Source organism: Centropristis striata, chromosome 1 (assembly GCF_030273125.1).
Source record: "Centropristis striata isolate RG_2023a ecotype Rhode Island chromosome 1, C.striata_1.0, whole genome shotgun sequence".
NCBI lineage: Eukaryota > Metazoa > Chordata > Actinopteri > Perciformes > Serranidae > Centropristis > Centropristis striata.
Genome location: NC_081517.1, coordinates 26,426,449 through 26,441,588, shown reverse-complemented (window position 1 = coordinate 26,441,588; position 15,140 = coordinate 26,426,449). Strand labels below are relative to the sequence as shown.

Genomic DNA, 15,140 nt, shown 5'->3' with positions numbered 1-15,140 from the left:
ATATCTCGAATGATAATTCGATATAGTAATTATCGTGTAAGGCGTGGAGCACAAGTCTGTTACTGTTATTCATTCACCCTATATTGGAATGAATTACTTCTGGTTTCCATTAATCCAACAATGCATGGAGCTGTGGAGGAATACCTTTGCCATATGGTTTGGATATGTGCAAAATTTCTGTCTGCTATTTTTAAGATCTTGTCTTACGCTTCTGACCTTCATACTATTCGAGTCCGGGGGGGGGCGGCCCTGCAATGATCAATGCACAAAAATATGGGATCATCTAATGTTCCTGGGAACTGACATGTTCAGTGATGTCATTATCTGTTTCAAGTATAAAATGCACCGAATTTTCATGGACATACACATAAAAACACAAATACACATAAAAACAAATAAAGTCACTATGTGCACACATGAACAACCATAAACACACATGACTATAAGATCTTTATCTAATCTATAAAAAAAATGCACTTACATATTTGTCTCATTTTAATATCTTCTTGTCTTGCTGTTGGCACCTAATATTTCCCATGGGGCAGTGCAATAGTTTCATATGAACAACCCTTTAATTTTAGATTGCGCTCACACAGAGACCTTTAAACTCTGCCAGCTTATATATTTCAGCATTAAGGTCTGGGAAGATGGTGATGAAGAGCTGATCCCTGAGGACTTGATTGATTGTCTCCTGTAGTTTGAGCTAAGGTCAACTGCTGCTTGTTGTTCCAGAGAGTCACAACTTTGTCTCAATAGCTGTAACTAGACTTCTTGGTCTAAAAATGTATAGTAAGAAAGTGTGTTTAGAGTTAAATCACCATCTGAAATTGCCACACCTGCATTAAAAATGATAAAATATAAAGATATTAAAGCTATTAGCTATTTGGAGCCCTGTTCTGATACGACGAAAACAACCTGAATAATGTAACTGTCTTTCTTAATTATTCTGATAATCTTTATCGGTTTTGTGGTAGACATTACAAACATTACATTCTGACATTTTTGCCTAATCACATCAGAAGACCATTACACCACTTGAGTCACAGCTTCATTATTTGTGGCTTCAGAAAAAACCCTGAAACTGCGATGATTTCAGGATTAACTGGTTTATCCCACTCAAGCCTGTCCAAGTTATGTGCAAAGCTCATTGGTAAATATAAAGAGATGGAAATATTTGACAACACTCTTTCCTCATCGCTATATTTTAACGTTGATACAGTGTATAAAGACACATAAGCCTCTTTAACCCTGTCGACTCCTATTGTTCCAGATAGTTAGGCCTGCTAAGTCTACCAACTCAACGCCTGTAAACCCTTTTCCAATAGGACATATTAATACTGTGCTGCAGGAGGAGAACCACAGGCAACAGCACCACTTGAGATTTGGTAATGTTTACAGATTAAATCTTACCACGTGAAATACAAATATGATTTCAAACTGTTTTTTTAATATGATACTACAACAAACCAATCAAAACACACAGCTGCAGCAGCAAGCTACCCATTTACAAATTAATCTTCTCTTGTATTTATTCTCACCCCCTAAATGGTGTCTCTACAAATCCTGGGCATAAACTGTTTTTATAAACCTATTCTACAGACTGTATGCTAAAATGGTTCAAAAATATGCTTTAAATAGTCATGGCAATGGAATCATGATGTGGAATGATTCAACTTTTTAAAAAAAAGGTAGATACAGGTGCATCTCAATAAATTAGAATATGATGGAAAAGTCAATTTCCAGTAGTTCAAGTCAAATAGCCCCAACCAAGTATTGAGTCATATAGATGGACAGACTTTTCAGAGGCCAAGATTTCCATATTAAACATACTTTTTAAAATTGGTCTTTTGTAATATTACATTTACATGTACATGAGACACTGAATTTTAGGTCTTCATTAAATGTAAGCCACAATCATTATAATTAGAAGAAATTAAATAAATTAAGACATGAAATGTTTCATGTTGTGTGCAATGGATCTAGATAATGTGTTATTTCCACTTTTTAAATTTAATTACTGACATAAATAAACTTTCCTATGATATTCTAATTTATTGAGATGCACCTGTAGGTAGGCAACCCTCCCAAATACATGGCTAAACACATAAGAAAGCTTCATACAAGTTGTGTTTTTTCACTTATACTCCAAGATGTAAATGTACCTTCCACAAGATTTATTTTTGAGCAAATAAGATATGTTCACTATGTCTAAGTTAAAAGCAGTGGGACATATCTTTTTCCTTTTGGCACAATGTTTTGGCACAACCATTTCTGATTTATTGAGGTTCACCTTCCTTAACAGTCCCAGAGTCATTGTCTACACGGACATGCTGAAGTAATGGCCAATGTAACACGCCTTCTACAAGCAAGATACAGAGATATTTCTATCGATAAATTTAGTTTATCATGTCCGGAGTACTTGAGGAGTTGTGCCAAAAAATGGATACCTTGCATTTTACCCTGGCCTAATATTATCTGAATTTTAAAATCCTGGGTATAAGGTGTTTTTTATAAACCTATTCTACAGTCTGTACGCAAAAAATGGTTCAATAATATGCTTTATATATATTATATATATATATATATATATATATATATATATATATATATATATATATATAATATATAGTTATGGCAATAGAACAATGATTTGGAATGATTCAACTTTAAAAAAAAAAAGGTAGATAGGAAGTGTTAGAAAGCTTCATACAAGTTGTGTTTTTTCACTTATACTCCAAGATGTAAATGTACATTCCACAAGATTTTTTTTTTTTTGAGCAAATAAGATTTTTAGACAACACATTTTAGAAATTATTAGACAACACTTGTTTTCTTCAACGTAATGTTAATTTTAATGCCTGGTACAACTAAAGGTACATTTGTTTGGACAAATATAATGATAACAACAAAAATAGCTCATGAGAGTTTAATTTAAGAGGTGATATCTAGCCATTTCCCATGGTTTTCTTGATAATGATTTTGGTTATTATCAAGAAAAAGGGTGGTCTTAGTTAAAAGCAGTGGGACATGTTTCCCTCTCTTGGCACAGTGTTGTGATTTAGGGCTGATGTCGTAACAGCCTTTTCTGATTTATAGAGGTAATTACAGGATACACCTAGATTTGACTGATGTGACCGCCAAAAAAGACGCCAATATGGCCAAAGTAACTATGAGGCCTCAGCGGCCCCTGCCTGGTGCCATGCAACTGTCAGCCATTTAACATCAAGATTAGCCACAGTTGCTGCCACGTGTCAACACAGCAATGAACACATGCTTAAGGTGGTGGTGGGAGAGGGAGGGAGATGGTAGTAAGACTACAGGAGGTGATACAATAAACAGACAATTCCTGTAAATAAAGAGGGAGAAAAATCTTCTTTCCTACCTACATGTACGGCCATGGCATAAGTAATTTACCGCATCCATAGTTACTGATAAGAACTGTGCTGAAGACGAGATTAAATCTAGTCCCTTTGGCGGAGTGGATTTTGTTAATATCACGAAACATTATCCGAATTGTCACAGACACAGGGACCATTGTTTATACACTGCCATCAAAATATAACACTCGCAAATATAAGCAAATATTTTTTCTCAGCCTTGTTCAAACAGATTCCATGGATTTCAAAGGAGACCGGCAATGTCACAAAGCTGTAAAGCCGGCTCCCTAATCAAGCGCCAAATCTAAGTCCAGACAAGTATTTGGGTAGAGCCATATGAGGTGCGGGAAAGCCCACCAGATTAGCTCTTGTTAATGACCTTCGGTGGGATGGGACTAAAACTCTCACTACACCAGTTTGGTTGGATTAAGGTACTTCGGAGATTTGTTCTAATATTTTGAAATATTTAACCACAAATCCAGTGAGACAGACAAAGAAAGATTGGCAGGTGGATAATTCACAATTCAGTTACAGAACAAACCAAAAAACAATTAAAATCACACCTTCTCAAGGCAGAAAAATCATCTTTCATGATCTAAAGGTGCAGAATTCAACTGAAAAATGTATTTAAACTGTCCAGGGTGTACCCTGTCTCTCGTCCCAATATCAGCTGGGACTGGCTCCAGCCCCCCGCGACCCGGGTTCAGATAAGCAGTTACGGATAACAAATTCATTAATTGAAGATTATTGCCTGGAATGAAGAATATAATAACTACAAAATGAATTCATTAAATCAGCGGGAAAAGCTATAGTGTGTTATTATTTTTTTTTCAGTCAACCATGGTTAAATAAATTAAATGAGTTAAATACAGGGTTAGAATTTGGACATGACTCAATCATTACTTGTGTGTCTAATAGTGTTGAAATTAACATAAAAGACAGAAGTGAAGTGAATTAACTAGCCGTTTTACAACTAGCAACAAAAATGGCAGCATAAGGGTGAGTTTTACGTGTTTTACAGCACCAACAGCAGACTCCCTTTACAATCTCAAGTGTCAGAAGAGCAATATAGAAACATTTAGTTTGTCGCTACGTCTTTGCTGGCTCCACCGTTCTTAACCCCATAAACACAAAGTGTGAACACAAATAAAGCAGCATAAATGACAGAAAAGCACAACAAGGAATTTACCTTTCCTGTGGCATTTTCACACGTCAGTGTGCTGATGACGAGCTCCGAGCACTGCGGTACAAGGTAAAAATGTGTTTAAACGACTTTCCCTTCTGTGATATGCTGCCAGGGTGATATAGAGCCAGCAGGTGGGAAAGAGCAGTAAGGAGGAAAGTGAAGTAGGAAAAAGACGGAAGGGATGAATGCTAATGTGAACATGATGGGACAATACATGTTAAGCATGCTTAACTAATCTCTCTGACCGTAAATCTCGGGAAGTACAATCCATCACTAGAGTATTCATCACCAAACCAAAAGAAAAACACGGCTATAACGCTAGCCACCAGACATTTCAGCAGTCACACATCATTTCTTGGACAAGTGTCTAAAGCTTGCTTTAGCGTTTCATCAAGCTTTATCCATATAACTTTCACTGTTTATTCTGCACAAGTGTCGACAGTGGTTCCCCTCCCTAACAGTCATTGTCATTGTCTACCGACAAGTAATGGCCAATGCGACAAGCCTTCTACAAGCAAGATACAGAGATTGTTTCTATAGATAATTTTAGTTTATCATGTTAGGACTATTTAAGGAGTTGTGCCTAAAAATGGATACCTTGCTTTTTACCCTGGTCTAATATTATCTGCATTTTAACCTGCATGAGTAGTATTTGAAAAAATACAAAAAGTTAATACACCATTCAAACTGACTGCATAGGAGACTTTTAATAATGTGGTAGCAGTCCTGATGCAACAATCATGGGTTTCTACATTACAGTGAATCTGCTCCTTTCACAAATTATATACGTACAGAAAAAAATGCAACCGACTCCTTGGTTTCAAAACTTGGCGGCCTTGATGCTTCAAAGGAGTTAAATCACTTAAGAACAGAACCGAAGAACTTAAGACCACAACTTTTATCCTGTAACAGTATCGCGGAAAAGACCTCAACAGGTGTTAAAACGGCAACTATGATTCAATCAAAATGCTGACTAACACAGAACAAACGTCCTTGTTATTCACCTAAAAGGCACATTTAGAGAGGATTCAAAAAACTGGAAGATATTCTTAAAGATGTGTGAGTTAATGATATAGAAAGCTTTTCCCTCTGGACTTTTTATGTTCAATGCAACAACCCACTCTGGGCGTATAACCTGAATTATATTGGTCATGTTATATGTAAACCGTCTGACTCTGTATTTCTATTATTGCTATCATTATTGTTATATTATTGTTAATATAGCAGTTGGATCATTCTCTTGCATCACTCATCTGCTCATCTAAACCCGGCTGAAGTCATAATCATGGTCATTATATATTCATTTTTGAATTAAGATTTTTTTTTAACTGGTTCTGTAACTTAAAAATATTAGAAATCTTGACAAGGAGAAGGGTAAAATAATAGAAAGTTTGTATGTTGTACAGATTGAAAATCCCCTGAGACAAATTTGTAATATTAGGGTCTTTAAATGAAATTGACTAACTAACTAACTAACCCTAACTACAATGCAAGCCTCAAGTATTTGCAATGTAAAGTCAATCATTTAATATTAGTATAGCTGTATTATTTGCATAACAAGAGTGAAAGGAAACAGATAGTATCTGCAATTATAGTGACATAAATATGTAACTTTAATCAGTTGTGTGTTAACAGACCTTTATACATATATATTTCTCGATATGCTACCAAAAAATCTTAGAAAACCCTGCTGGATATCTGCCATGTTGGCACATCCTTAATTTGTTGATGATCTAAAATAAGCAGCAGACTGAAAATCCATGTACGGACTGCCGTACCCTTTTATTTTGTTGCTCAGAAGGTAATGTAATTAAAAGTCCCACAATAACACATTCAAGAATACAAGCTGCTATTGTCTCTCCTGGGACCATGACAAATCTCTGACCAATAAAACCAGCTTTCAGGGGAATCAAGGGTCTTAAGGATTTCACTACTGTACTGTTCAGGGGGATCACCTTATATGGTAACAATCTGATATTTAATCTTAAAGTCAAAAAACATGTAGTTCCTCTCACTGTTTGGTAATGTGGACATCAATACTAAATGATACATTAAAAATAATTAGTTCAATCATTCATTCTTCACCCAGTGCTGAGATGCAGCTATATAAAAAAGACAGACTGAATGTAAGGCCTTAACATTTTTCACAATAAGAGGCCTGATGTAAATTACTTCACAAGAAGCATTTTTGTTTTAGAGACATTACATCATAATTTCCTAATTATGAATGAGTTTATAAATATCTTTAAAACAACATATGGTATCTTCAACATGAATTTGGAGGTTTTATGTATATGCACATAGTGAAGAATGCATTTGGTATAGTCTTTTTAATTTAACTAACAGAAACAGGTTTGTATGATGCACATTTTGAAGATATTTTCCTGTTGGTGAAGATACCAATTTTAAGATAGATAACATAGTAGCACGTAGTGTAGTTGATATTAAATATACAAACAGTATTAAATCCTCATGTGATAAATGTACTTGTACAATTTTTAGATATTTTATTTTCCTTGATCTACACAACACATGTACATTTAAAAAAAGGTAAGAATCAACTTTGCAACCTGTCCCAAATGTGTCTTTGTAAAATAACAACCGAAGATTTGAATCAGTGGCAGATAAGTTAAGTGCATGAGTTGTTTTACTTATAATTTATATTGTATAAACATTTGTGCTAACATCTAGTCATAAGTTTTAGTTGTTTAAAATAAATAACAAATTAACAAATGAATTGTTCCTGTATGTTCAATGACACTTATGTACATTATATGTGTGTATAATGCAAATTACTGCAATAATTGCCTCTCCTAATTACCTTTATAGATGAGTACTCAGGCCAGTCCTCGCTTTTACACATCTGCATACTATTTACAACTTAATATTTATTTAACTTTAAATTAAATTAGACACTACATTTTAGGCAATTCTTCATTTTGCAAATAAGAGTTTCATTGATATATAATTCAGACCAGACATGCTGTGGGAGATTTCATGCGGGTGGACATTCCAGCAAATTAAGTAGAATTCATCTTCCGGACATACTTCCCGCCCCCACAGCTACTTTTGAAATGTACAGTGTATTCATGAATTCCATCACCATAATCCCTGTGAAAATGAGTTTTTCGTGCAGCCATGTGAGCACCAGCCATGTGCTTGTATACACCTTCTGATTTTGTGGTGGACAGAACTTTCGTCTTACCTCTGCAAGAGTTCACTCGTTGTTTCGGGGTGATATCCGCCACTTTGTCCTTTTCCCAGCATTTTTGTATGGCCCTTCTTGACACTCTCAGTGCTACTTGTCCGATCCCAAGCTTGCTGCATGACAAAACAAACTCCCTACCACCACCTGCAGCCTGAGCTCCCCAAAAACACCCCCCTCAAAAATAACTACCCCAGTCCAAAGACAGCAAATCCTGATGAGTCAACCTTCTCTAGCCTGCTCTGTTTTTCTCTCCCCTCACTGCATGGACAGATGACAGAAAGGCCAGTGGGAAAGAAAAGACCGGCTGCTGAGCACTGCAGCAGGGGCTCTTCCACTCAGCTATTCCTGATTGACAGCAGCAAAGTCAGCAAAGCGCCTTTTAGCCTCTTCGCTCCAACTCTCTTTCCCTACAAACTATGCAATGTACACTTACAAGACTTTCCGTCACTTCTCTTCTTCTCTCAGGTGTCAAAAGATGGGGAAATCAGATCAGACCCTCTTCAAAGGGAAACAGGAGGCTGACTGAGTGAAGTTTAAAAGGGAATAACAGAAGAGGTGGGCTCAGGGGACAGCGGAAAGGGGGCTGAGTTGAAAGAGACCAACTGGGAGTCCCTGCTCGGGACAGCTCCACGCGGCACAACAACAGGGACAAGAAAGTCCCTCCTGCCACAACTGATTATCACCTCTACAGTCCCACACAAACACACACCCACAGACACACGCACCCTCACATAGTCTGGCCAATGATGGGATGCACTGGGGTTCTGGGAATGCAATCAGTCACTCAGTAGGTGTCGGGATCAATTTAGCTGCTGAATCATTGGAGGGGTCCAGTCTCAAGCCCCTGGAACACCGTGTCAGATTATTCACATTTAATGGTCTGGCAGTCTGAGGTTTCACATCTGTGAGCCAAAAGGTAGGGCGTGTTTGGTAATAAATCACTACTCGGGGAACTGTACTGAGTGAGAGCACATAAGCAGTCCTTGAAGTATATGATATACCTCAAAAAGGAAAAGTCGTTGATGTTGCCAGGTTGGATTTTTTTAATTATTTCTTTATTTTGGTTGAATAGGAAATTGTTATTTGGTAAGGGGCTTAACATTGTGACTGGGAACATAGACCGTTTCCAAAGGATCAGTCTGAGAATTTGAGCTGTCATGTCTATTTCCAGAAAGCAAATATCTGTCTCCATGTAGAAAGATAATGATTTGAAACTATTGCTAGAAAAGGATTGTTTGATTTAGGACTTAAACAAAAGTGTGACACTTTTGAAAGGTTGCCAGATAAGATGACAAAATCAAAGAGATAAATATTGAAAGAAGGAATAAATTCAGCTGTTCACAAAACACAGATATTTTGCTTTAACCTTTAAAAGTGGTGTACACCCAATGAATGGATTTCACAAAATGTTCAAATGTGAACCATGTGATGAGTGGGCTTGGTTCACATAAATCAAGAATTCTTATGGTGTCAGACAATTGGACATTTTATAGGACTTCATGGATCTACTTCATAATGTACAGTGATGACAGGAAAAAGAGACTGGAGGAAAATAAAAAGAACTCGAGCTCTGAAATCGGTTGGACTCTCAGCTGTCACATAAGCACACACATGCACTCCCTCCACACACATGGTTGTGTGTTGCTAGCTAGCTTAGAGCTAGTGGCTGTTTGGGGAGAATAAACAACAGATTGCAGTCCAGCAGTCAAAATCAAGCAAAAAATGCAAAATTCTGCTTTGCATTCTGTCTCATGGTCTTTCTCAAATGTATAACTTGTGTATCTCAGAGTTACTGTCTTCTATAGGAGGTACATTGTTGATCAGGTTCAGTCAAAAGCATGCTGCCTCTCTCCCAGTGATGCTTGAGGACCTGAATTATAAATCATTACAAAATGCCCAAGAGAGGAGGCATTCTCTCCATGTTCACACTGTCTGTTTTAATGATGAATGGCAAAAGTCAAAACATATCTGACAGAGTCCTTGCTGACAACCACCAGGAAGCTCTCGCTACGCATTGCGTGTTGCGAGCATGTGCATAATATTCATGTGACAACTACATAACAATCCCCCCGCTTATTTTTGGCCCTGTGAGAAAGCAGATACCACTGTAGCATGAAGTGGTTTCTATAATGGTGCATGTCTGCATGACTCAGTGTTGAGCATAACAGTAGCAGAAATGGATTACAATTAAACTGTTTGTCCAGTGAATATCCTGCAGCCTTTTATAACTATCAAACTCCACATTATTAATACTATAGTAACCTCCACACACCTCTATAAGGATGTACATACAGTCATGGAAAAAATATTGGACCACCATTGTTTTCTTCAATGTATTGTTCATTTTAATGCCTGGTACAACTAAAGGTAAATTTGTTTGGAATATAATGATAACAACAACAATAGCCCATAAGAGCTGATATCTAGCCATTTTCCATGGTTTTCTTGATAATGATTTTGGTTATTATCAAGAAAACCATGGAAAATGTCTAGATATCAGCTCCTAAATTAAACTCTTATAAGCTATTTTTGTTGTTATCATTATATTTGTACAAACAAATGTACCTTTAGTTGTACCAGACATTAAAATTAACAAGAAATTGAACAAAAAGGGTGGTCTAATAATTTTCTTCCATGACTGTACAGTTTAACAGTTACATGAGAAATGACTGCCGCTGATCCAACCCTTAAAAGTTACCACAGTGACACCCATGTCAAAGTACTTAATAATCACCCATCTGAGTGAGACTGTGCGTGTGTCCAACTGTGTGCAGTCTATGTAAAAATGCCTTCTGGTTCTATTCATTATGGTATTTGTAGTCAATCAGAGAATCAGTGGACCCTTCTCACTGCTCTTAAAGTGTGCCATCAAACCACATTTCCCACAATTCAACAACGCTGCCTCACCGGCTAACATTAGCGCAGTCGTGTGAGCTGAGAACATGTCGAGAAGTGATCCGTCATATTCGGTGTAGCCAGCTGTGGTTGAAAAGCCGAGTGATGAAAAGTCATTTTTGATGATTGAGAGTGGCAGCAAGAAGCCTTGCAAAGAACCAACCAATTACAAAGTGTGGAAGTTTGAGTTACAACTTCTCACCTTATTTATACAGTCTATGCTTCTCACCAGTCAGAAGCCAGGTCTAACAGATGCAGCAGTTAGGATTTACCTGAAGCTAGGGCTGCAAACAAGTGGTTGTCCTTTTTACGACTTAAATCACCACTGAACATACATTACTCAACAATATTTGTCTGTAGATGTGTTTTTTGCTTCTTTTTTTTTACTTGTTGAGGGAAAAGGTTTAAACCTTTTGCTTGTTGCATTTTCTTTTCTTCTTTTTTTCTTACATATTTGTGTATGATACAATACATCCTACCATACTCTGTAGCACTGCTGATAGAAACTAAAAATAGGGATGTACAGGTGCATCTCAATACATTAGAATATCATGGAAAAGTCCATTTCCAGTAATTAAAGTCAAATAGCCCCAACCAAGTATTGCATGTATTTTTCAGAGGCCAACATTTCTGCCAAAATCGGTCCTTTGTAATATTAAAATAGTTTGAGACACTGAATTTTAGGTCTTCATTTAATGTAAGCCATAGTCATTATAATTAGAAGAAATTAAATACATTAAGACATGAAATGTTCCAATCTGTGTGTAATGGATCTATATAATGTGTTATTTCCACTTTTTGAATTACTGAAATAAATAAACTTTTCTATGATATTCTAATTTATTAAGATACACCTGTACAGCCCTACTTGCCAGACCTACAGGTTTTATATCACAGGAGAAGTTGGCTCTGTTGTTCCCAAATATATAGTTCAATTTAATTTCCTGGAATATTATACATGTCTGTATGGACGAAGATTTCTCTGAAATATTCTAGTAAAAACTACTGGCAGACTTTAAAGGGATGAGGCCAGAACTTGTGTGTGTGTGTCCCAATTGGTATGTGTGGATTTGTAAGCAGTGCAGTATATCTTTCCATGCATAAAGTCATTATCAGGAAATGAAGAGGTATTTAGAGTGTCTTTAGTTTTATGGGGATAAAGGGAACAGGGTAATGGTTTGTCCCTTGTGCTAATCTTGTTGGATAAAAAATGTAATTGCACCACAACCTCTCTGTATCAGTATCACCATAATATTTTGTGACACAATAATTCAGCGAAACAAAGACAACCATCACAATCCATACCATTTGCCAAATGCCAAAGTAAGACTGTGCTAAGTAAGAGCAACTCCCTTTCCAGGCGATCAGTTTTCCAGAAAATACCCCGGGTGCAGCTGGGAATGCCACTCTGGAGCTGAGCATTCCCATGAAGAGGGGAATGTTTATTTTGCAGTGGATTTAAGCTGACATGTGTGAAGCCATTAAGCAGGCTTAGTCTGTTAATTAAAGCCATTCTAATATTCTACCTTTAGCCTCATTAGAGTGAGACCCCTATGTCGAGAACTGAGCATGCTACAGTATGTGACAAGCCAAAGCTCACAAATTCATTCATGAACACATGTGACACACTTACATACACACACATACACACTGAAGGTCAAACGTGGTTATGGTCATTGCATGAGAAGAAGGTATCTATTTCAGCAGGCCTCTTTTATTGTGTGCACACTTGAACAGGCACACCAGCCAGCACCAATGACATACACAAACATGCAATGGTGTTTATCTGGTTTTGGGTTGAAGCTCTCCAAAGTAATTGTATTTTATTTTCAACGATACACTTTCTGTCAAACAGGCCAAAAATTTGAACAGATTCAAACTTTCTCCCAAAAGTGTATACCCTGCATTTGCTTCACCTCTTCAACAGAGCATTCACAATACCAGAAAACTCAAATTCACCATAATTTAATGCACCAGGCCTGACATACTACACAACATCAACCACAACATGGCCGTTTCACACATTTTCATACACTTGCAATATATATATATATATATATATATATATATATATATATATATATATATATTCTCCTGCACCCTCTAATTTTGCACATTCATACTAGTTTTGAACATCTGTCTGTCTGTCTGTCTGTCTGTCTCAGTCATCTATCAGTCTTGCTTATGTCCTGAAGCTGCTTGATTTAAAACAAAGCTTTACTTCTCTCATGAAATATCCAGGCCAACTGATTATTTACCGATCTGTCCAACACCTACCAATACACCTACAGCAAGGCAACAGCCTAGATGCAACCCCACAGTCAAATCTGTTCATCTAAATTGTTCAAAAACAACAACAACAAAAAAAACATTATCATTTGCAGCGCAGACATTGGTGTCCTTGTGGCTAACCCAGACTTCAGAGATGTTATGACCACCGATCAGCATTTGGCCAAGGATCCAGAGAACGTATGACCTCATAAAACCAGCTTAAAAAAGGAATGAGGCACCAGCAATCACCGACAACAACAGCCTGTAAATTCCTTTGACAGCAGTTGCATTTTTTTATTGTTGAACTAAAATTACACAGTGACACACAGCCGTGCCACAGCATGTGGATTTGCCATCGTCCCATCAAGTTACTGGCTTTACAGAGCACGGACAGAAAAAAACCTGTTTTGAACAGCCTAAAATAGAAGCCAGTTTATAAACGGTTGCCGTTTTATAGACCTGAACGACACTAACACCAGCAGTGGAACCTGTATCAGACCCTGTGTAAACAGATTCAGTCCAAAACCTGAGAAGCTTTAAACAGCTGACATTAGTTAAGAGTTTGTTAACACATTCAAAGTTTATTGACTTGAACAGCCCCTACACTAACTTGTAAATAAGTCAGTGGCAAGCCTTGTAAAATGATTGAGCAGATTCTTGTAATTAAATCGGCAGTCTAACTTTTACATGTAAATACAAACTAAACTGCGAATTTACAATTTCACACTTACCTTACAACTGCCATAATAATCCTTTGATGGGCAAAAGCGACTAAAGAGCGCTTACTCAGTCGACGTTCCTGTCAGGGATGAAGAGAGTATCGTAACGTTATTCGGAAGTAGAATAAGGCTACTGTTACCTGACTTAAATATGACTCAAGCTGAATAAAAATAAATGCTGTAAAAGTCATTATGTTAAGTAGCTCTGGCTTAAGCAGCTTTGGGCAACTTAGATGATTTCATAGCAATGACATGCAACTAAATGGAATCCAAATTGTAAACAGTTCTATACACACCCTGTCACAATCTCACAAATTCTGAAAGGGTTTTTTAAAATTTAAATTAAATATTCTCCTGATTGAGCTGTAGCAGTTAAAATAGGCTTCTCTGGAATTTTAGCCTTTCAAGGTTACTAATAAATAACTACTCGAAAATATACTTTAAGATCCAGGAAAGAAGACATTCTAATTTTAAAATGCTCACAAGAAGCAATGAAAATGCCTCTCAGTTATAATGACACTCCTCCTAATTGTTTTATTTTACTTATAAGCCACAAAAGTATTATTGGCAGATGTAACCAAATAACTTACAGTTATTTTTAAGGTTTTAAAAGTTATATTTTGGAATATTAATCCAAAGAATGAATAAATATATAATTTAACTTAATCAATCAATGTATTTTCACTTGTTCCCTTTTAAGTTGCTCTTAGAAAAAACCTGGTATTAGATAAGTCTTTCCCTGGAAAAGTCCTGCTATGTTAAGGATACTTACCCCTATTTTAAGTTCAAGTTGCATCATCAAAGATGAAGAAAGAACCTCGTAGCTAGCATAATCAATCACGGAGTAGCTGCAGAGTTTCTCAAAATCTCAAATACTAACAAAAGTAAATTCATGACAAATGCCCATGCCGTTTGATTGACAAGTAATCTCTAGGAGCTGAATTGCAAAAGGACCAGAACAATGACTGCCTAGTACAAGAAAATAGTATAGTAGAAATGAATCACTAAATCTGAAAGACGAGTACAAAATAGTCCTGTTGTGATTTTGTGAGATGCCCCTGATAATTTTTACAACAATTGAGGTTACATTACAGACAGTTTAAAGTCATGTAAATTACAGAAAAAGCTGTTGAAACAACAGTGATCTATCTTGATAAAATCACACTTGGCCTTGGGCAAGCAGCTTGGGTTAGATAGTGAAATCAGGGGCCAGAACGGCTGGTGACCTTTGGTTTCCTCGGAGTCTGAGCCAGGGCCTCCTGCCAAAATACAATTGGCACATATGGAAAGAACTCACAATAATAAAAAGTGGTCTGCTCTTAAATGCACCACCTCCATTCTAAACTATTTCTTGTCAAAAAATGTTAAGTGTCACTAAGAAGCTTGTGTTTTTGGCCTGGTATCTCCAGTCATGATGCGATGAATTCTCCTGCGGTGGTTTTTGAGTGATTTCAGGTTTGGGTATGTACCCTGACAGACATCAC

At 36.8% G+C, this 15,140-nt stretch overlaps 1 protein-coding gene across 1 annotated transcript in view; it reads right to left on the bottom strand.

Annotated features, from left to right (window-relative positions):
* Window positions 1–14,636, bottom strand: part of rbm20 (RNA binding motif protein 20) — a 65,440-nt gene extending 50,804 nt beyond the window's left edge. The window contains exons 1-2 of the mRNA XM_059340725.1: window positions 14,429–14,636; window positions 13,669–13,736 (exon numbers count right to left, since the gene is read on the bottom strand). Coding sequence (XP_059196708.1) covers window positions 13,669–13,736; window positions 14,429–14,455 — 95 coding nt within the window. The 5' untranslated portion in view covers window positions 14,456–14,636. The remainder of the gene's footprint in view (window positions 1–13,668; window positions 13,737–14,428) is intronic.
* Window positions 14,637–15,140: the final 504 nt, after the last annotated feature.